This window comes from Pristis pectinata, chromosome 3, assembly GCF_009764475.1.
Source record: "Pristis pectinata isolate sPriPec2 chromosome 3, sPriPec2.1.pri, whole genome shotgun sequence".
NCBI classification, from domain to species: Eukaryota; Metazoa; Chordata; class Chondrichthyes; order Rhinopristiformes; family Pristidae; genus Pristis; species Pristis pectinata.
This window is the reverse complement of record NC_067407.1, coordinates 76629725-76654059: the sequence shown is the minus strand read 5'-3', so window position 1 is coordinate 76654059 and position 24335 is coordinate 76629725. Positions and strand designations below refer to the sequence as shown.

Here is a 24335-nt window from a genome sequence, read left to right as displayed (position 1 = left end):
CCCTAACTACTGACCCCCCAACTACTGCCCCTCAACTATGGACCCTCAACTATTGAACTAACCACCAACTCTTCACCCCCACTACTGACCCCAACTACTGAGCCCGCAACTATTGACACCCAACTATTAATCCCCAACTATTGACCCCTAACAACTGACCCACAACTATTAACCCCCCAGCTACTGATCCGCCAACTACTGACCCACATCTACTGATCCCCAACTACTGATCACTAACTACTGAGCTGCCAACCATTGACACCTATTAACCCCCAACTACTGATCCCTCAACTTGACCCACAACTACTGACCACCAACTACTGAACCCCCAACTATTGGCCTTCAATTATTAACCCCCACAACTACTGATCCCAAACTACTGACCCACAACTACTGGCCCCCAACTATTGATCCCACACTATAGACCCCCAACTGTTAGTCCCCCAAAAACTGACCCCATAACTATTCACCCCAACTATTGCCCCCCTAATATTAACCACTCAACTATCGACCCCCAACTATTGAACTAACCACCAACTTCTTATCCCCCACCTACTAACCACCAACTACTGACCCCAAATATTGACCCCCAACTGTTGAACTAACCAACTATTGAACTAACCACCAACTCCTCACCCCCAACTACTGACCCCCAACTACTGTGCCCTCAGCTATTGACCCCCGACAATTAAACCCCCAACACCTGCCCCAACAAATGACCCACAACTATTAACCCCACAACTATTGATCCCCAAATATAGACCCCCAACTACTGACCCCCAACTATTGATCCCAACTGTTGATCCCCAACTATTAACTCCCAACTACCGACCACCTAACCACTCACTCCCCAATGACTGACCTCCCAATATTAACCCCCAACTATTGATCTCCAACTATTGAACTGATTACCAATGCCTCTGACCCCAACTACCGATCCCCAACTACTCAGCCCCCAACTATTGACCCCCAAATATTAAGTCCCCAACTACTGAGCCCCTAACTACTCACACCTCCAACTATTGACCCCCCCAACTATTAACCTCCCAACTATTAAGCCCCCAACTACTGATAAGATAAGATCTTTATTAGTCACATGTACATTGAAACACACAGTGAAATACATATTTTGCATAGTGATTTTGGAGGGGCACCCCGCAAGTGTCGTCACACTTCCGGCACCAACATAGCATGCCCATAACTTCCTAACTATTGAGCCCCATCTACTGTGCCCCCAACTATTAACCACCAACTATTAACCTCCCAACTGTTAAGCCCCCAACTACTGCCCCCAACTACTGACCCTCAACTATTGACTCCCAACTACTGAACTAACCAACTATTAAACTAATCCCCAACTACTGACCCCCAGCTATTGTGCCCCCAACTATTGACCCCCAACAATTAAACCCACAACTACTGACCCCCAACAAATGACCCACAACTATTGATCCCCAACTATTAATCCCCCCAACTATTGACCCCCTAATATTAACCACCCAACTATTGACCCCAACTTTTGAACTAACCACCAACTTCTTATCCCCAACTACTGACCCACAATTATTAATCCCCCCAACTATTGACCCCCAAATATTAACTCCCCACTACTGACCCCCTAACTACTCACACTTCCAACTATTGACCCCAACCACCGATCCCCCAAATACTGATGCTACCAACTATTGACCCCCCAACTATTGACCCCCAACTATTGAAGCCCAGACTACTAACCTCCCAAATATTAACCCCCTCCCAACTACTGGCCCCCAACTATTGACCCCCATCTACTGTGCCCCAACTATTAACCCCCAACTACTGACCCCAACTATTAACCTCCCAACTACTGACCCTCATCTATTAAACTCCAACTGCTGAACCCCAACTACTGACCCCAACTATTGACCCTCAACTATTGAACTAACCAACTATTAAACTAACCACCAACTCCTCACCACCAACTACTAATCCCCAAGTACTGACCCCCAACTACTGCGCCCCCAACTATTGATCCCCAACAATTAAACCCCCAACTACTGACCTCCAACTATTAAACTCCAACTATTGACCCCCAACTATTAACCCCCCAACAAATGACCCCAACTACTGACCCCCAACTATTAATCCCCCCCAATTATTGCCTCCCACAACTACTGATCCCTAACTACTGACCCACAATGACTGACCCCCAACTAAACCCCCAACTATTGATCCCCTATTAACCCCCAACTACTGACCCCCAACTACTGACCCAGAAACTAAAGATGCCCCACAACTATTGTCCCCCAACTACAGACCCCCAACTGCTGCCCCTTAGTACAGACCCCCAACTCCTGACCCCCCAACTACTGTTTTATTTAAACTTGTTGAGTCCTGCTTTATCATTTTAAAAAAGTATCCATCCTAGTGGGTACATTCTTATGAATGTTCTCTTGGTTGACGAGGGAAATCCTGTCAACATGTTGTTTGCTATTCCAGCAGTACATAGCTCACAGAGTTGTGTTGCTTGGTGGGGGTTAATGAGTCCCAGTGGCATTCCTCCAGCCCTGTGTAGCCCGCTAACTTATCTGTGAACTTTACATTCTTGGTTCTGACACTATTGCACACAGTGACAAAGGACCTCTAATGGATCATGACAATAATAAATTTGTCCTGGCATCAAAATCTCATATTATTAAATCACAAGACAAACAGTCATCCATGGAAATTGCTGGATTTGCGTTATAAGTATTTATATGACGCAATAATTTCAGAATAGACAACCGTCAACTGTACTCATAGTCACAATAAATGACAGCATATCAGTGCTAAGCGATGCACCTATACAACACAAATTTCCAAAGTAATCAGAGAGGGAACAGATCAAAACACTATGTTGCTGGAGGAGCTCAGCAGGCCAGGCAGCATCCGTGGAGAAAAGCAGGCAGTCAACGTTTCGGGTCAGGACCCTTCTTCAGGAATAAGAATCTGGAAATGCACATGATGAAGTGCGATACACACTGTGTTAGTTAAACACCTGAACTGAAAGTACAATAATCCTGGCTCACAGAGGGCTGGGTTAATACTAACCCGCACTGGACTGGGTTAGTACTGACCCACATTGGACTGGGATAATACTGACCCGCATTGGACTGGGTTAGTACTGACCCGCATTGGACTGGGTTAGTACTGACCTGCATTGGACTGGGATAATACTGACTCACACTGGGTTGGGATAATACTGACCCACATTGGATTAGGTTAATACTGCTCCATTATGTTATTCCTACAGAGAACTCAGTGGTCCACAATCACTGTAATGTTTCATCTGAAGCCTCAGGGCATTGAATGTCAACTAAACAGTCCAATTTATCATGAAGTTTAATATTGTGTGAAAAAATGACTGTCATCAGTTGCTGCACTTTGGTGAACATTTCTTCTGGGTTACTGAAGTCAAAAGGATTTCATTACTTACGATCTCAGATTTCTGCCTGTTCAACAAATCCTCTGGGACTTCCGATATTGCCTATTAGCTGCCATATCTTACATTGCTTTTTATTTGCCCCATGCAATTATTTAATAGAGCTATTTATCCAGTAATATTCATGCAGGAAAGGTTAGCTAACAGTGTGTGCATGTAAAATGCAATCTAGGAGTTAAGGGGAAGTTACTCACGGCAGTAAATCCTGTTATCTAAAAGAGGTTGTGTATGTACTAGTAGAACCCATTCTGCAACTCCCTCAAACAGGAAACTGATATCTTGTAAAAGAAAAGCCGACAGCTTTTAGAGTACAGATTTTGGGTAAGGCCTTCAGCTGTTCATCAACTAGTCTTAAAAGTTGCATTTACAAAGAGGCTAAACCAACACTTTCCAATAGTCCCCGCAAATGGAATATAACGTGAGGAAATTGTGATGTTGTTCATTTTGGAAGGAGAACCAAAATAATAGATTGTTATTTAAATGGAGAAATGCCGCAGAAAGCTGGAGAACAAAGGTATTTGTGGGTCCGTATGGATGGAATACAGAAAGCTCGTATCCAATTGCAGCATGTAATTGTCATGGTTCTGAGTACTGGCCTCAATTTGGCTCCATTGATGATGCCTTGTTGGGCAGCACATGGATTCCCTGCGTGACTAATTGCATAACGACACACACCTGAGCCCCATCAGGGGCCTAGCATAAGTACCTGGGGTTCTCTAGCACTAATGGTCAGAATATTGGTCAACCTTTGGGTATACTTTGTCTCCTGGCTGCTTAGAGTTGTCAGCTCTTGAGCAGTCCTGGTTTCACTGTTCCTCTTGAGGATATCCAATTTTCGTGTTGGGACTCCACCTCAGATCCCTGAGGCCAGATTCCTTCCAGTTGCTGCCTGTGTTTGGTTCTGAGAAAGCATCCTGATTCCAGTCTTGTACCAGTGTGCTGCATTTGGGTTCTCTGCGAGCTTGCTCTTCACTCAACATTGTGACAGTAATAGGGAAGGCTAATGGAATGTTGGTCCTTATTTCAAAGGGTTAGGAATATAAAAGTAAGGAAATCACAACTATAGAAGGCACTAGATCACATCTCAAGTACTGTGAACAATGTTGGTCCCCTTATTTAAGATAAGATATTGTTTCATTGGAAGTGGTTCAGAGAAAGTTCACCAGGATGATCCCAGGTTTGGAGGGCTTGTCCAGGGAGGAAAGGTTAGAGGTTGGTACTCTACTCATCGGAGTTTAGAAGAATTAGGAGTGATCTTACTGAAACATAAGATTCCTAGGGGGCAAGGCAGAAGTTTGGAATGAATTGAGGAAGGGTTGAATGAAGCAGCATTGGCCAATGGAGTGGCCTAATCCAGCCCTGGGCTGCAAGTGGACCTGATGATGTGATTGGACCACTTCACACTGAGCTGCAGAGATGCTGCGATCTTTATAATTGCTGCCTGTCTGCAAATGGGCAGCACATAGGAGTCAATACGAGGGAGTAAATGAAGGTAAACATGATGTTCCAGTGGGGACTTCTTTACTCATGCATTGATCCTGACTTTTTGTCTGACGTAATCCTTATCTTACTGTGAGTGAAAAATGAAGAGTATAGTCTGCAACATTTTGGGCCAATTTTTGCCTGTAATTCAGAAATGTGCTGTCTTCTGATGATGTCATCACATGTATGAAGTATGATAGGGAAGTTACACTTGTGTTAGTATGAACCATGACACAAAGTGCTTGGTCCAAATTCCTGATGGGTGGACTTCCACTGGAAATGGGAGCAAATAACTTAAAACAAGCAAAACTCTTGTTATGTGCAACTTACACAATAGAAAAAAAACTCAAATGCTGTTTTCTAATTACGTTTCTAAGCCACTGTACTTTCTGAATAAACTGACTTTATTTTTCATACAATAGATATCTAGCTGTGAGCCTTATTATAGATGCTACCTTCGACTCTTTGGTTGTATAAATAAATATTTGTATATGGTTGAATAAATATTCAGTACAAACATGCAGGAAACATTCAGAAAGTCAGGCAGTATCTGTAATGAAAGTAAAGTGTTGCTATTTCAAACATAACTCTTCCTCTTTCATTTATATGTAAATGCATATGTTTGAATGCATGTTATGAAGTATTACAAAGTAGCTACAACACAAAAGCAGACTCAATTTGGCATCATAGGTCCTTGCTGGTGTTTGGTTTACATGAACCTCTGCCTACTCTTCCTTATCTAATCCCAATGGTATATTGTAGAACATGGAACACAGCACGTCATTCAGTTCTTTTCTCTTTCATGTGCTTGTCAAGCCTCTCCTTGAATGCATCTATCCCATTTGTCTCAACTATCCATCATTCACCCATCACTAAGGACCTTCACCAGCCAGGACATGCCGTCTTCTCGTTACTATCATCAGGGAGGAGGTACAGGAACCTGAAGATCCACACTCAATGATTCAGAAACAACTTATTCCCCTCTGCCATCAGATTTCTGAACTGTCCATGAACACTACCTTATTATTCCTTCTTTATGCACTATTTATTTAGTTTTTGTAATTTATAGTAATTTTATGTCTTTGCACTATACTGCTGCTGCAAAACTACAAATTTCACATCACTTAAGTCAGTGATAATAAGTCTGATTCTGAACCACTCTGGTACCAAAATATTTACATCTTACCCATGATCACTTGTTAATCTGCTGCCAGTGCCCACTGAACACTGGAATAAAGGTCAAATGTAGGGTGAATTTAGGTGATGTTGCTTAGGGCATTAAAGCAAGTATTCTACAATCACTATATGGGCACTAGACAATTCAGCAGCGTCCAGGCCTGAAATGTTGACAACCGCTTTGCTTCCACAGATGCTGCTTGACCTGCTGAGTTCCTCCAGTAGTTTGTTTTTGTTCCAGATTCCAACATCTGCAGTCACTTGTGTATGCAGTAAGTACATCCCCCAACTTAATGTCATCTATATGAATATTGCAATGGTTCTTCCAGTTCCTGAGTTCAAATTGTTGATTCAAATTGTGAGTGACTGTGGTCTCAGCTTCAAACCTTGTGCAAAAACAGACCCCATATTTTGCCAGTTGGAGCAACCACTTTTAGCCACATGACTCTGTTTTCTGTTCTGTAACTGATTTATTATCTACATAGCTACCTACCCTCTACTTCACTCTGCCAGTTCTGAGTCTTCTGTGCGGTACCTTGTCAAGAATCTTTTGGAAATTTAAATGCATTGTGCTTCTCCATCCTGCATGTTCTTCAAAAATCAATAAACATGATCTTCTCTTTTGGAATCTGTACTAACTACTCTCCAGTACATTTCAGTTTCTCTAAGCTTTTCTATTTCATATTTATTCAGAATTCTTTCACTTTTCTTACCACTAATTGCTGCAAGGTTGCTTAGGTTCTTCCCAGCTCCCTTTTATTTAGCAGAAACCACATTTCTGTTGAAATAGTTTTCTTTTTAAAATTAATTCTTGAGTGTTTGTAATAGTGCCTTAGCTGTCTCCTCTACCCCAAAATTTTAATGTGCAGGGATGTTATTCCATCCGGACTAAGATTTTACCCTCTGCAATCATGACCGTTTTATTATCTCCTCCCATTCTATTTTAAATGTCTTGACAAATCTGTGTGTGGTCTTTGATCTGGATCCAGCAGTGTAGACAAGGATGCAATATTTGATGTCATATATTTTGACTTTCAGAAGGTTGTTGATAAGATGCCTTACGTGAGACTATTAACATTCTACGCATGTTTTGAACAGAAGGGCAATGAAAGGACACCACCCGCCCCGACAGCCTCCAACGCATCTGTACCCACAGTCACCATTGCAGACGTCAGATCAGTCTTCCTGAGAGTGAACCCGTGGAAAGTGATTGGCCTGGATGGTCTCCCCGGCCATGTCCTCAGGTCCTGCGTGGATCAGTTGGTGGGAGTATTCGCAGATGTGTTTAACCTCTCCCTACTCCAATCTGAAGTTCCCACCTGCTTTAAGAGGACCACTATCATCCCAGTGCCAAAGAAAAATAAGGTAATGTATATTAATGACTACCGCCCGATGACTCATCATAAAGTGCTTTGAGAGGCTGGTTATGGCACAGATTAACTCGAGCCTCACAGACAACCTTGACTCTCTGCAAACGTCAGGATAACAAAGACACCTATGTCAGACTCCAATTTATTGACTATAGCTTCTCCTTCAATAGCATAATTCCAAACATTCTCATCTCCAAACTCCTAGACCCAGGCCTTAGCATCTCCCTCTGCAACTGGATCCTTGACTTCCTGACCAGCAGACCATAATCAGTAAGGATAGGTAGCAACATCTCCGTAATTATCTTCAACACTGGTGCTTCACAAGGCCATGTCCTCAGAACCTTACTTTGCTCCATATACACTTATGACTGTGTGCCCAAGTTTGCAGACGACACCACCACAGTGGACCAGATCTCAAACAATGACAAGACAGAGTACAGGAAAGACATTGAGATCCTAGTGGCAAAAATCTTTCCCTCATGTCAGCAAAACAAAGGAACTGGTCATTGACTTCAGGAAGCAGGGGGAGTACATGCCTGTGTCTGCATCAACAGTGCTGAGGTGCAGATGGCTGAGAGCTTCAAGTTCCTATGTGTAAATATCACCAATAGTTTGTCCTGGTCTGGACCAGGATGCTGTGGCCAAGAAAGCACACTGGCACCTCTACTCCCTCAGAAGGCTAAGGAAATTCAGCATGTCTCCGATGACCATCATCAATTTTTATAGATGCACCATAGTGAACTTGGTATAGCAACTGTTCTGCCCGAGACCACAAGAAATTGCAGAGAGTTGTGAACACAGCCCAGTCTATCAGGCAAACTGGCCTCCATTCCATTGATTCTGCCTACACTTTCTGCTGCCTCGGGAGAGCAGCCAACATAATCAAAGAGCCCTCCCACCATGGACGGTTGCTCTTCTCCCCCTTCCATCAGGCAGAAGATACAAAAGCTTGAAAGCACACACTACCAGGCTCAAGGATAGCTTCTACCCTGCTGTTATAAGACTCTTGAATGGACTTCTTATACGATAAAGGTGAACTCTTGATCTCTCAATCTACTCTGTCATGGCTCTTGGACCTTGTTTGTCTACCTGCACTGCAGTTTTTCTATAACTGTAATACTGTATTTTGCATTCTGTTATCGCTTTTCCCTTTGTACTACCTCAATATACTTGTGTTTGAAATGATCTTTCTGTATAGTGTGCAGAACGAAGTTTTTCACTGTATCTCGGTAATGGGACAATAATGAACCAATTACCAATTACTAAACAAAATTAGAATGCACGATATTTGGGGTAATATACTATTTTCCTTTCCTTGAATGTGGCAACACAGGTAAACAGAGATGAAGAAGGTGTTTGGCACGCTTGCCTTCATCGGTCAGGATACTCAGTACTGGAGATGGGATTTCATGTTATAGCTGTACAAGATTTTGGTAAGTCTTGGAGTACTGCATACAGTTTTGGTTGCCCTGCTATACAAAGGATTCATTAAATTGTAAGGATAAAAAAAGGATTAACGAGGATGTTACCAGGACTGGAGGGTTTGGGTTATAAGGAGAAGCTGGATAGGCTAAGACTTTTTTTTCTGGAACACAGGAAGCTAAGGGGTGACCTTGTGGAGGTTTATAAAATCATGAGTGGCATAGATAAAGTGAATCTTCACAGTCTTTTCCCCAGGAGTCTAAAACTAGGGCTTAGCTTTAAGGTGAGAGGGGAAAGATTTAAAGGGGACTTGAGGGGCAACTTCCTCACATAGAAGGTGGTGCATATGTGAAATGAACTGCCAGAGGAAGTGGTAGAGGCAGGTACAGTTACACCATTTAAAAGACTTTGGATAGGAAATGTTTAAATGGATGTGGGCCAAATGCAGGCAAGTGGACTAGCTCAGTTAGGCAACTTAGTTGATATGGATGAGTTGAGCTGAAGGGCCTGTTTCTGTGCTGTATAACTTTAATAACTGTTTCCGTGCTGTATAACCATCTATGACTAGCATAATTGAGGTTTGATTAATCAACAGAAAACAGAATAGGATTAAACATATCAACTTCAGGTTTGGAGGTTGTCACTACTGGAGTGCAGCAGGGATTGGTGCTGGAGCCCAGGCTGTTCAAAATCTATTTCAATGATTTGGATGAGAGGATCTGGTATAAAATGTCCAAATTTGCAGATGATAGAAAGTTAGGTGGCATTGTTGGGTATGTGGAGGATGGAGAGACAGATTAAGTGAGGATGCAAGGACAAGGCAGATGGAATATGGAAAAGTGTGAGGCCATGCTCAGGTATATAAAACAATAGAAATGGTAAGTTTTTTAATGGTGAGAGATTGAAATGTGTTGGTGTTCAGAGGGATTTGGGTGTCCTTGTACATGAATCACTTCAAGTTAATACTGAAAGGTCCAGTGAACAGTTAGGAAGGCCAATGATACAGTATGTTGGTCTTAATTTGCAAGAGGACTTGAGTAAAGAAGAGATGTGTTGCTCCAATTATGTACATCTGGAATATTTTGTTCAGATCCAGTCTCACAACCTGAGGAAGGATATATTTTCAATAGGAGTACAACGTTCACCAGATTGATTCCTGAAATAGTGACTTATACTATGCAGTTTTGAAGATTGGGAAGTGATTTCATTGATCTGTACAAAGTTCTCAAGAATTGATAGGGTTGGTGCAAAGGTGATATTTTCCCTAGTTGAGATATCTAGAACCAAGTGTCACAGTCTCAAAGTAAGGGGTTGCCCATGAAGGAGTGAGAAGAGATGAATTTTTTTCACCTGGAGGGTGGTGAATATTTGGAATACTCTACCCAAGAGAACCGCAGAGGCTCAGTCACGGAGTATATTCAAGACCAAGGTTGACAGATTTTTAGTTGTGAAGGGAATCAAGGGATATGGGGTTAGCCCAGGTAGTTTTGCTAAGCTAAAAATCAGCTATTAAATGGAGGAAAACGCACAAGGGGCCAAATGGCCTATTTCGACTTGATTTCTTATGTTCTCAAATCCTCCTTCAACAGCGTTAGTTTTCCTGGTAAATACCGAGGCAAATTAATTACTTAAAAGGTATACTCTTTCGTCATTAGCCATAAATTTCGAGTGATGTGGGTGAACAAAGAATTAGAGACGATCCAGCGCGATAATATGGAAGGCAGCAAGTGGATGGATGGGATTAAAGAAACAATTAGTTTGTATATGTAGCAGCTTCCGAGTACAGTCGACGTCTCTACAATGGTGACCCTGGGGCTCGGGGACCCGACTACCTGCCACTGTTTCCAACTCGACCCGGCAGCCATCTGCGTGCGTGCCCACTCTCCCCCACCCCCCTCCTCACACTGCCTGCCTCCAGCCTCTCTCTCTCTCTCTCTCTCTCTCCATTCTTGTTATCCGACTGCCTGGCGTAACCCGACCCGATCCCAATCCGAATAGTTCATGGCCAGAAACACTGGAACTGATCCGAATCCGACATGTAGTTGGGTCTCTTTGGGTTCAGGCCGGGTAGCCAGGGACATGGATAGGGTCACTCATATGACTAACTCGCGTGTTGATTAATGACCCTCAATGACCCTGCCCTTTCCCTGTGCTATTTGTGCGTCGACGGAATACATAAAAAATGTATCATTTGATCGTAGCAAACAATCTGCTGAACGAATTTAGTGGATCGAGCAGCATCTGTGGGGGAAAGGAACTGTCGACGTTTCCGGTCAAAACCCTGCATCAGAACTGGTGCAGATTTCCAGTGGCTGCAGTCTCTTGTGTCTCTATATTATTTGATAATTTAAAATCTTCCAAGCTCTCCTAACCACTCATTTTAGACAATACAGAACAAATGCACACGGATGCTGTCCGTGTGCTAATATGGGTAAAGAGAATGCTCAGTAATGGGATATCTCTTGCGAAGAATCAGCACGAGTAGGCATAATGGTCTCCTGTATTAAACTATTCTCAGATTTTCTCTCTCTGTGCATATACAAGTAAACAGAATTCACATGCATGCTTAAGATATGCAAGCGTGTCTCGCCTATTAATACAGACACTCATTTCAGACAATACATAACAAATGTATATGGATGTTTGTCCGTACACTAATATGGGTAAAGAATAGGAAAGAGAATGGCTCACTAATGGGACATCGCTTGCAAAGAACCAGCACAGGTAGAGTGGGCATAATGGCCTTCTGTACTGAACTATTTTCAGAATCCTCTGTCTGTGTGTGCGCGTATATATAAATAAACAGAATTAATATGCATGCTTAAGATGTGCATACGCGTGTCGTCTATTAATACAGACATGTACGAGTTCGCCCGGGACGCAATTCAACTTCGCAGTGCCCAGCCCAAAGACGCCGCCCTGCTCCGGTCGAGAAGGGGAGGGCGCGCATGCGCGGAGGGACGGCCGCTCTCGGAAGCCATGTTCGGTGGTAGTGGCCGATCGTGATTTGTGAGGGCGGAGGATCCGCGTCCAGGAGGCGGAGGTGACGGGTGGGCGGGCGCTGTTGCCGCCGTTACCCTGCCCGGGGTGGGGGGGTGGGTTAGGGCAGCGCGGCCTGACCGCCGCCGGCGGGTGGTGCCCCTCTCCGTCGTTAGGCGTGCTCCATGTGAGGCGGGCTGGAATGAACGAGAGGCGCTTCCAGCGGCCGCAGGAAGGCGTCGCCGAAGCCCCGCACTTGTTCTAGTTGTTTCGGGCCCCCGGGTTTCGGGGGGGTGGGGGCGGCAGGAGGAGGAGGAGGCGGCTCCATCATGACTTCCCATGGCAGCTTCGATCTGTCCCGGAGGAACCCGCAGGAGGACTTCGAGCTGATCCAGAGGATCGGCAGCGGCACCTATGGCGATGTTTACAAGGTCGGTGTGCGCCGGGGACTCGAGCCCCGGGCTGCAGTAGGCCGGGGAAGGGGTGGGTGGGGGAAGCGCCAGGGGGTTTCGGGGCAGGCCTTCGTGCCCCCTCGGTGGGTATGGGCCGGACCATTAGCTGGCATGTCGGCGCTTCCCCGCCCCCTTGTAGCGGGTGGCCTGTCTTGTTTATCTTTCTCTCTCTCGGCTGCCTTGGTGGGAGCGACGTTTCGCCGCCGGATTAGTGCGCGTCGGCCGCGGCTGCGCCGATTGCTGGTTTCAGTGTTTGCGCCGCAGGGACTGGCGCATCTCCAGAGTGGCCCAGGGAAATCCCAGCGTCCCGACCCTCTCTCCCTCCTCCACACAACATACACAATGTACTGTCTATGTTACTGGGCTAATGATCCAGGTGGTAGGAGCCCAGGTCTCATCAGGGGGTATTTGAAGGTTAATCCAGCGTTTTGTTTTAAAGTCTGGGAACAAAAAGTTGTAGTTGTTGTCCACTTGTGTACTGTTGCCCTTTAGGGAAATAAGCCTACAGTCCATATTTGGATCTGGCCTCTGCCTCATTCCTGAGCCAGCACTGAATCTTCAGTTTGGCCAATCTTATCAAGGTTACTCAGGATATGCAATGAATTTACTTAAGCCAGTGATGACGGTGATCCTGAGATTTTATACATGGATAAATTAAAAAAAAACAAAATATTATGGTAGATGTTTTGTGCTGTGCAAGGATTTGTGTTGCTGCATGGAGACCCTTGTCAAAAGAAAAGTTGAGCAGCTGTTTACCATATTCCCCCCCCCCCCATCTTTTTAAACTTGATAGCTAGATCAAGTATTTTGAATTAGTAACCTTATGCCAACCACTTGCATCTTGCAAAACAGTTGTTAGGACTTTGAACCAGTCAGGTATTCATTTGTTTAGTGGGTTGCCCAAGGGCAATATTTCTTTTATTGACTTGCTCTAGGAATTCCATGAAATCTTAAACCTCCAGTTAAGTAACTAGAAGTGTTTTGACCACCAGACAGGTTCTTAGTTGCCATAATTTTTATTATTTAGCTTGTTGGAAAGCCATGAGATTGCAGTTTATGAGATCACCTTGTATATCTATGCAATGATTTTGGAATAGACTCATCAAGCACAATCTAGATGTGCTGTCAATGTTCTGCAGCCCATCCATGTGTTATCGCAACTGTTGCTGCTGAACAACTCTCTTAAATAATATGTTCTATTCTGCATTGGGCCTAGTTTCATTAGATTTTTCACCGTTTGGCCTTGCTGCATTCAATCTGCCACTTTGTTCCTTGCAGCAAGTTTTGCTTTTGTTTCCCACAACAAACGTAAGCTCAAAAGATCAAGGAGCACAAATGTTTTAAAATTTATTCCAAAATTTTGCTGTTTGTTGCCAATACAGCAAGTTTAGGGCAATTATTGAAGATAAAACATTAATTAAATCTTAAAATGGGTACATGGTGCAGGATCTGAGAAAATATTTGAAGTCCTCTTAATATCCTGGTGTATAGTGTTCTACGTTTGGTTGTCAATGTCTGTGTGCTCAATAATTGACTGAAACTCGACTCTCAACAAATTTGAACACCTCTCACAGATGTACTTTGCCAACCTGCTGTGAAGTATTGGCAGGTCCACCATTGTCAACTAGCCCAGTCCTTGTTAGCAAGACCTCGAACAATGTAATGCTATCATGTCATGGAGGGGTAGAGTATGGGAACAATGGAACAATGCTGACTGTTGAGGCAGTTGTGAAAAACCTGTGCTGTGCCAAGCCTTCTGGTTTAGCTGGCTGCCAAATCCTTCAAAAGTGTTTGATGTTTCTGACTGGCATTCAAAAACTTAAAAATCAAACAATTAAATATAAATTTTAACAAATTAAAACATGAGCACTTAAATAACAGTAAGTAAACTCAAGTATGAGAATTTACATTTTTAATTAATTCTCCATTGCAAAGGGTGTGCCTCATCCAACATCAGGAATCCAGTGTCAGAATGAGGAAGTCACTGGCATGGAACAGAGAGTGAATCCTGGGTTTTTTATGTAGGATTTATTGTAGGATCTTTGAACTTTGTGGCACTTTTGCAGAGAAATGCTGACATTTCCTGGCCAGGTGTATCCTTTTGGGGGAAAAGAAGTCATGTCTTTTGCCTGGTTTGAGTTTTTTTTTGTTGTTGATTTGTTTACAACAGTGGTAATTTCCAAAATACTTCTGTGTCCATTGTGAAGGAATCTTGCTTAACTGGAACATGACATGATGGCTGTAAATCCATGAAAGGCATTCCCCAGCTATTTCCCTTTAAATAAAAGTCACCTGATAGATATTATAGAATGTAAATAGTAGACATGTTGCACAATGATGTTAGAAAACAGAACAGATTTTGAATTATTTATATATGGGGATATTGTTTAGAATATTACTACTTAAAAGCTGCAACTTGTTAGTTGTGCACTGGTGGTTTAAGTTGTATGGTTCTGGTATTGGGAGTCAAATGGGTTCATGCGTGACTTGCCTCCTATAAATTGCTATACTTTGTTTTAGCCACAATTATTTAATGGCAAAAGAGTGAAAAATGTAGGACATCATAGATCTATAATCTTATTGTTGGTTATAGGGATATTAATAGAACCAGTGACAGGCCAAGCAGATGAATGACTTGATGGGAGAACCAGCATTGATTTATGAAGGAATATGGGAGAAAACTGCAGATGGTGGAATTCTTTAATAAAAGGAAATGCTGGAAATACTCAGCAGGTCGGGCAGCAATCCATGGAAATAAAGCAGAGTTAATGTTTCAGGTCAAAGACCCTTCATCAGAACTAGGGAAGTAAGAAAAGAAGCTAGTTTTAATTTGCGTGGGAGTGGATAAAATGAAGAACAACAGAAGCAGTGTGTCTATTAAAAACCCTGTCATCTTAAAAGTGTTGGAGGTGTGGCAGGGTATATGACACAGTAAACAGTGAAGTCTGTTTAAAGAGCAGGGGAAATGGAAGCTACAACAATCTGTACAAATAAAAGTAGCGCAGTTTCTGCAGTAAAATGCAGTGAGTGGAGGATAACTATATTTAAATTATATGCATGGAATCAATAATGGGTACTGACAGATTGTGGCTTGATTGATAAATGACTTGCCCAGTCATCTTTACCTTGGTTTGTTGCAGTGTTATCTCTATTGTGCAGCTGAATAGTATGCTGGAAATATTCAACAAGTAAGACAGCATCTGCAGAGAGAGTTAAATTTTCAAGTCGATGACCCTTTGTCTACATTAACTAATTCTTTCACCACATATTCCAGCATTTGCTCTTATTTCAGATTTCTAGCATTTGCAATATTTGGAATTGGTTTATTATTGTCACATTTACTGAGGTACAGTGAAAAAATTGTCTTGCATACCGTTCATATAGATCAATTCATTACATGATGCATTGAGGTAGTACAAAGTAAAACAGTAACAATGCAGAATAAAGTGCAACAGCTAGGTCACATGTGCAAGGTCATAATGAGGTAGAATGAGAGGTCAAGAGTCCATCTTATCATACTAGGGAACTGTTCAACAGTCTTATAATAGTGGGATAGAAGCTGGCTTTGAGCCTGGTAGTATGTGCTTTCAGGTATTTGTATCCTCTGCCCAATGGGAGAGGGGAGAAGAGAGAATGTCAGGAGTGGGGTCTTTGATTATGCTGGCTGATTTACTGAAGCAGTGAGAAGTGTAGACAGAGTCCACGGAGGAGAGGCTGGTTTCCGTGATGTGCTGGGCTGTGTCCACCACTCTCTGCAGTGTCTTGTGGTCATGGGCAAAGCAGTTGCCATACCAAGCTGTGATGCATCCAGATAGGATGCTTTCATTGATGCATTGATAAAAATAGGTAAGGGTTGATTGGGATATGCCAAATTTCTTTAGCCTCCTCAAAAAGTAGAGGCAATGGTGAGCTTTCTTGGTCATGGTGTCTATGTGGTTGGACCAGGGCATGATAGAAGACAGTAAAATATCTAATGTTGCTGAAGATACTTTCTACTCCAATCTGATTCAGTATGAAAAGGATCAAGTGAGAGGGAGATTTTGGAGATCCGGAATAGGTAGTGGACAAGTACAAACAATAACTTGGTGATGAATGCAATGCCAGCTGATTTTGAAGGCTGAATACAAAAGGGTGGAAGTTGTATTGTCTGCATTCAGTTTTGGGTGGTATCTCATGGAAGATATGTTGGTTATGGAAATTGTACACAGTAGGTTCACTAGGATGATACTGGGGCACATTTTGACTACAAAATGCATAATGTATTCTCTTGAATGTAGAAGATTTAAGAGTGATCCAATTCAAGTGCTTAAGATGATTAAAGGGTATGAGAGAAGTTAAAAACTTTTTTTCCTTTGGTTCAGGATCCAGAAGAGGGAGTAATCTTAAAATCAGAATTGAGTGGTTTAGTGATGTTGTCAAAAGTACTTTTTCACTGTTGTGTAATTATGGAACTCTTTCCTCAAATGTTGTTGAGTGTGTGTAAATTAGAAAATTTCAAAACTGAGTTTTTCTTAAGCAAGGGCATTATGCATTATTAAATCACTGCAGCTAGATGAAGTTAAAGTATCAGCCATAAGTTGGTAGAATGAATGTCTTTATGGGCTGAATGGCCTATTCCTTTTCCTGTGTTCCTTATGTTTTAAGTTATTGATGTTTCTGATATATTGCCCAGTCAGATGAAATGAAAAACAGTAGAGAATACTCTGCTGCTTGATCCATTTGTGTTTTATCAAATAATGTGTGCTTGAATTGTGTAGTGATATAATTACGTACTTGCATTACCCTACCAATAATTTATAAGAAATATAAGATATCTTTATGAGTCACATGTACATTGAAATACACAGTGAAATGCACCTTTTGTGTAGAGAGTGTTCTGGGGGCAGCCCGCAAATGTTGCCACGCTTCCAGCGCCGACATAGCATACCCACAACTTCCTAACCCATATGTCTTGGGAATGTGGGAGGAAACCGGAGCACCCGGAGGAAACCCATGCAGACACGGAGAGAACGTATAAACTCCTTATAGACAGTGGCTGGAATTGAACCCGGGTCGCTGGCGCTGTAATAGCGTTACGCTAACCGCTACACTACTGTGCCTGCCCATATTTAAACTGCCATACTGTGTAGATTTGCAGAATCACAGTTTCACAGGATAATGAAGAAGGGGGTGGGGGTTACTTTCCATTGTCTCACCCTGGGGCCATTTGTGATGTTTAAGATCAGGCAGTGAATTGAGAGGCTGTATATCTATCAGTGTCAACAGTATTGTCATCTGGCAGCCAGACATGTGTATTAATCCAGCAGGGATCATTGAACAACAATTATGAATGAGATTCTTAGTTTATTCGTTGGTGACTTAATAGATTTATCAAATTAATTCAGATCAGAATCAGAGTTGTAGGCTAATGTGATTTGCCCTAGATAAGTCAGTGTTTCTTTTACGTTTGAGAATAGGTAAATGATTGTGAGTAATGTATGTTTGATGCAGCTATGGTGGGGTGAGTGGGAAGGTGAATGGGCATGTAATATGTTTCAGGAAACATGGTTATCCTTGCACGAGCAGTGAAATAAGGTGGAAAGAATGGTATATTTTGTCCAAAAAGAATAAACTCTGTGTACTTTTAGTGATGTACTTTGAGTGTCGATGGAAGTTACATTTATGGGAATAAAATGTCAGCCCATTAGATTATTCTGTAACAAGGGACTATCAGAGCTGAGATGTCTCTTCCTTTTGACTTCCATGCACAAAAAAACTCCATTTTGAAAATTTAAAACTTTTTTTGACCCTGTTGTGTTGATAGTCCAAACGTGTCCCAAAGTAGGTATGTGGATGTGTTTACAAAAACAATAATGTGGGGCTAATAGAGCAGGTTATTTACTTTGCTTCATTTGGGTTATTATATGATTCAAAACATTTTAAATTTAACAATTATTGGTAAGGTAAGTTTATTCATTAAAACAAGTTTTTGTTTATTTTTTTGCAAAATTCTTCCTTTCCCTAAATTTCACTTTTAAATATTTTGTCCTTTGGATATTGGTGATGTTAGGCTACTTTCATTGCTAATCCTTGGATTCCCTGAGCTGGTGATGAGTCTTCAAAATATCCTGATGGTTTACCCACAGTTAAGTTGGGTAGGAATTTTCCAGATCCAGGTCTGATGAAGGAATGGCCATGTGCATCCATTCTGAATAGTGTGCAGCTTCAAATGCCACTCAGTGGTCCTGGGAACTCTGACATTGCTTTTCTTGGCTTTTTCAGTTGGGAAGTGGTGGTGTGATATTGTAGAGAGATTCTGTTGAAATAGTGCTTTGCATTCTGGGTATCATGTACTGTAATTGCAGCAAGCTGCTGGTGGAAGGTTGGAATATTTAGTTGAAAAAACACTATGGTGCTGGAGGAACTCAGCAGGCCAGGCAGCATCCATGGAGAAAAGCAGGCGGTCGATGTTTCGGGTCAGGACCCTTCTTCAGGACTGAAGATAGGAAAAGGGGAGCCCAATATTTAAGGGGAAAAAGCAGAGCAGTGATAGGTGGACAAAAGAGGGGATGTGGGGTGGGCACAAGGTGGTGATAGGTAGATGCAGGTAAGAGATAGTGATAGGCAGGTGCGGGGGAGAGCAGATCCACTGGGGGATGGATCAAAGGTAAGGAGGGGGTGGAAAAAAGAGAGAGGCTAGGTTGAACTCTTCTGCCTGTCTGAACTTGTCCTTGCCCTGAACAACTTCACTTTCAATTCTTCTCACTTTCTACAGACCAAGGGTGTAGCTATGGGCACTCGTATGGGTCCTAGCTCTGTCTGCCTCTTTGTTGGCTACATTGAACAGTGTCTGTTCCAAGCCTACTCCAGCCCCATTCCTCAACTCTTTCTCCACTATATCGACGACTGCATTGGTGCCACCTCTTGTACCCGTGTGGAACTTGACAGTTTCATAAATTTCGCCACTAATTTTCACCCAGCTCTCCAATTCACTTGGACACTCTCCAACACCTCTCTCTCCTTCCTTGATCTTTCCATCTCCATCTCAGGAAATTCCTTATCCACTGACACCTACAAACCCACTGATGCCCACAGTTACCTTCATTACTGCTCCTCCCACCCTGTCTCTTGCAAGGACACGATCCCGTTTTCTCAATTTCTCCGCCTCCGCTGCATCTGCTCCCATGATAAGGCTTTCTGCTCCAGGACATCCGAGATGTCTAACTGTTCTAACTGGGGCTTCCTCCCAACTGTGGTCGAGAGAGCTCGCACCCGATTCTCTGTCATTTCCTGCACCTCTGCTCTCACCCCCACCCCTCCCAGACTCAACAGGGATAGGGTCCCCCTTGTCCTCACATTTCATCCCACCAGCCTACGCATCCAACTCATCATTCTCCGCCACCTGCCATCTCAAACGGGACCCCACTACCAAGCATATTTTCTCCTCCCCACCCCCTTCTACCTTTCGCAGGGACTGCTCTTTCTGCAACTTTCTAGTTCACTCCTCCCACCCCAGGAACTTTCCACTGCCCCCACCATAGGCGCAACACCTGCCCCTATTACCACCTCCATCCAGGGACCCAAACAGTCCTTTAAAGTGAGACAGAGATTCACCTGCACCTCCCTTAATATCATCTACTGCATTCAGTGCTCCAAGTGTAGCCTCCTCTACATTGGTGACACCAAACACAGACTAGGTGACAGTTTCACAGAACACCTGTGATCTGTATCTCCCCATTGCCAGTCACTTCAACTCCCCCTCCTACACCATCACAGATATGTCAGTCCTCGGCCTCCTCCATTGCCAGGAGAATTCCAAGTACAAACTGGAGGAACAGCACCTCATTTTCTGTCTTGGAACCTTGCAGCCTAATGGCATGAATATTGAATTCTCCCTCTTTAAGTAATCCCCACACTCCTTTCCCCCCACAACCCCTCCCCAACCATGCCTCTTATTTTCTTCCCTTTCCTAGCCCATCTCTTTTTTTTCTAGCCCACTTTTTTTCCCTCTCTCCTTACCATTGACCCATCCCCTGGTGGATCTGCTCTCCTCTCCTACCCCACACCTGCCTATCACTATCTCTTACCTGCATCTTCCCCTTTTCCTATCTTCAGTCCTGAAGAAGTGTCCTGACCTGAAATGTTGACCGTCTGCTTTTCTCCAAGGATGCTGCCTGGCCTGTTGAGTTCCTCCAGCATCATAGTGTTTTTCATCTAGATTCCAGCACCTGTAGTCCTTTGTGTCTCTGGAATATTTAGTTCTGTAGCAGGGATATCAATCAAACAAATTAGACATCCTGAGTGATGTCAAGCTTCTTGAATTTTTTTTTGGCTGTGAGTTGCACATTGGAGTATCCTGCTTTTTCTGTGCTGTTTTAATCAAGATGTTGAGTGATTTTTCTGAGGGGAACTTGGGAATGCCATGACTTCTATCTTGGGACAGTGATTGCCTTGAATTTATGTAGTTAAATATTACCCACCACTTGTTAAGTTAAACTTGAAAGTCATTCATTTCTTGTTGTAAGATAGCATTATTAGAAAAGGAGCTGAATTTTGAATTGTCAGAAGTGGTGATGCTCTGTGATCAAGGGAAGATAGAGTTATTCAGCAGGGAAATGGACCCCATGGCCCAACTTGTCCATGCCAACCAAGGTGCCTCCCTGAGTTAGTCCCATTTTTCTGCGCTTGACCTCTCATATCCATGTGCCTGTCCAAATGTCTTTTAAACATTGCAATTGTACCCCCCTCTACCACATCCTTTGGCAGCTTGTTCCACATAATCACCACCCTCTGTGTGGAAGAACTTTCCCTTCGGATCTGCTTTAAATTTCTCCCCTCTTTTCTTAAACCTATGCCCTCTAGTTTTAGACTCTCCGTTCCTGGGAAAAAGACTGTGACCATCTATCTTATCCATGCCCCTCGTGATTTTATAACTTCAAGCTCATTGAAGTTATTTTCATTGACAAAAGGGTCAATGACAAGACCCTTTATGAATGCTGATAAATGATTTATGAAAGATTATAATATTTTTTCTCAGAATTGTTTGTGACTTGCACTGTCCTGTCTGAAGGGTGTGGAAGCAGGTTTGGTAGTGACACGCAGAACATAGAACACAGAACAATACAGCACAAGAACAGGTCCTTCGGCCCACGATGTCTGTGTCGAGCATGATTCCAAATTAGACTGCCTGCACATGATTCATATCCCTCCATTCTCTACATATTCATCTAAAAGCCTCTTGAACATCATTATGGTATCTGCTTTCAGTACCACCCCTGGCAGTGTTCCAGGCACCTACCTCTCTGTTTAAAACAAAAACAACTTGCCCCACACACCACCTTTTAAACTTTCCCCCTCTCACCTTCAAGCTATGCCCTCCAGTATTTGACATTTCTACTTTGGGGAAAAAGATTCTGACTGTCTATCCTATCTATGCCTCTTGTAGTTTTATAAACTTCTATCAGGTGTCCCCTCAACCTCCTACAGTCCAGATAAAACAATCCAGGTTTGTCCAATCTCTCCTTATAGCTAATACCCTCCAATCTAGTCAGCATCCTGGTAAACTTCTGTATCCTTTCCAAACCCTTCACATTTTTCCTGTAAAGGGGCAACTGGAACTGCACACAATACTCCAAGTGCAGCCTAACCACAGTTTTGTACACTGCATCATGACTTCCTGACTCTTATATTCTATGCCCCCCCACTCTATCTACATGTGTTGCCACTTTCAGGGAGGTATGGACTTGGACCCCAAGATCACTCTGTACATCAATGCAGGTAAGGGTCCTGCCATTAATTGCATACTTTTTCCTTTTCAGTTAACCTCTCAAAGTGCAACACCTTGTACTTGCCCAGATTAAACTCCATCTGCCACTCCTCTGTCCATAGCTGTAACTGATCTATATCCTGCTGTATCTTTTGACAACCTTCTTCACTGTCTGCAACTCCACTGATTTTTGTGTTGTCTGCAAACTTACTAACAAGCCCATCTATGTTTTTGCCCAAGTCATTTATATAAAATATATATCACAAACAACAGAGATCCCAGCACAGATCCTTGTGGAACACCTCTGGTCATAGACCTACAGCCAGAATAAAACACCTCCACCACCACCTGCTGTCTTCTAGGGGCAAGCCAATTCTGAATCCAAACTATTAAGTCACCATGGATCCATGCATCTTAATCTTCCTAAACAACGTACCATGAGGGACCTTGTTAGGCATCTTACTAAAGTCCTTGTAGACAACATCCACTGCCCTACCCTCAGTTTGACCTTGGTCACCTCAAAAAAAACTCAATCAAGTTTGTAACCTGCCCCACACAAAGCCCTGCTGACTGTTCCTAATTACCCAAAGTTCTTCCAAATGTGAGTAAATCATATCCCTAAGTATCTTCTCCAATAGTTTCCCTACCACTGATGAGGCCCCCCCGCCAATAATTTCCTGGATTATCCCTATTTCCCTTCGTAAATGAAGGAGCAACATTGGCTACTCTCCAGTCCTCCGGGACTTCACCTGTGGATGGAGAGGATACAAAGATCTTTGTCAAAGCCCCAGCAATTTCCTCTCTTGCCTCTCTCAATAACCTGGGCTGGGTCCCACCAGGTCCAGGGGATTTATTCACCTAAATGCTCTTCAAGAGACCCAGCACCTTTTTCTTGATCTCAAAATGCTCTAGCATATTAGAATACCCCATACTGGTCTCACTATCCTCCATGTGCTTCTCATTCGTGAATACAGATGTAGAGTACTCATTTAGTACTTCGCCGACATCCTCTGCCTCCAAAAATAAAGTCTCTTGTTTATCCTTGAGTGGTCCTACCCTCTCCATTGCAGTTGGAAGTAGTAGTAAAACATTTGTGGTAAGAAAATTACAGGGGGGTGGGGTAAGAGCATGGACAGCTCTACTGAAGGTCTGATGCAGCCTGATAGGCTGGATGGCCCTCTGTGCTGCATGGTTCTGTAGCTTGAAGAAAATGATGATTGGAGTGAAGGTGCCTTGCAGAGCAGCGCCTATTTTTCGCTCTGCTCTACAATCATTTCAGGGTTTTTCTTTGACCCCCCCCGAACATCAGTAGTTTAGTGTTTAGTTATTGGTAGCTACTCTTATCTCCTCTGATAGTCAGCTGATGAATTAAGGCTGTAATTTCTGGAGCCAAACAGTTATGGGCGATTCCTTTTGTCACATTATTGTGAAGAATCTGAGAATGGTATATAATGATCAGAAATTATGGCCTCATTATATTCCTTTTGGAAGGTTTTGCTACTTACTACCAATCAAGATTTAATTTTTCATAAAAATTTCCTTCCTGAAGGTGAAACAACATTCTGTTGCATGGTTTTCCTTTTCTTTACTAAAAAATGAATTGTTTTTTCATAATATTTTCAAATATATACAATGTACTCATCTTTTGTATACTAAATGTATAGTGTATACACAAAATCAATTTTACTTGCTCTTGCATTCCGAGACAATGAGTCTGAGGGTTGTTGCATCACTCCTGCCCCTCACTATGCAATGGTGGGAAGACTTTAATCTGTAGTCATTCTGCTAAAGTACCTTTGCAGTGACTGTACCAAGCTTCAGTACATCCCTCAGCATATCCTCCTGGATCTTAGAACATGTCTGCTTTCAACATTTGGTCACAGTTCCTTGCACAGGAAAATTAAGTTGTAGAGCAGACCAAAGGGTAGCTTTCACCAAGCTGTTAATTTCCAACTGCAGTTCTTGTTTGTCTTGGTGTGCGTCCATAAAACAAAGTTCTCTGTTACATGACTGTTTGCATTGAACCTTGTTCTCATGCTCTTTTGTGTTATTGGGAAAGAGCACTGGCTTTCTTTCCAAAGCTTTCATATGTGCATACTCCAGAAGGAGATGGATGACAATCTCATCCCCATCCTAGCTGCCTTGATGGCAGAGTGCAGTGGAGCCAAGACTCCAGCTGTGTATGAAAGATCTGACAGGCACTTCTCATTTGCTTGTTTAAGATTCCTGGTGATGAGGCATTCTGCCAA

The 24335-nt window shown here is 43.0% G+C and overlaps 1 protein-coding gene across 6 annotated transcripts in view; it reads left to right on the top strand.

The window, feature by feature from the left end:
- Positions 1 to 11854: 11854 nt before the first annotated feature.
- map4k3b (mitogen-activated protein kinase kinase kinase kinase 3b) overlaps positions 11855 to 24335 on the top strand; it is a 212181-nt gene continuing 199700 nt past the window's right edge. For 2 of the 6 annotated variants that reach the window (XM_052011029.1, XM_052011025.1), the window contains exon 1: positions 11983 to 12320. In XM_052011029.1, coding sequence (XP_051866989.1) covers positions 12219 to 12320 — 102 coding nt within the window. In that variant the 5' untranslated portion in view covers positions 11983 to 12218. Of the gene's footprint in view, positions 12321 to 24335 lie in introns of all 6 variants that reach the window. The other 4 variants (XM_052011030.1, XM_052011028.1, XM_052011026.1 and 1 more) reach the window with 4 other exon arrangements.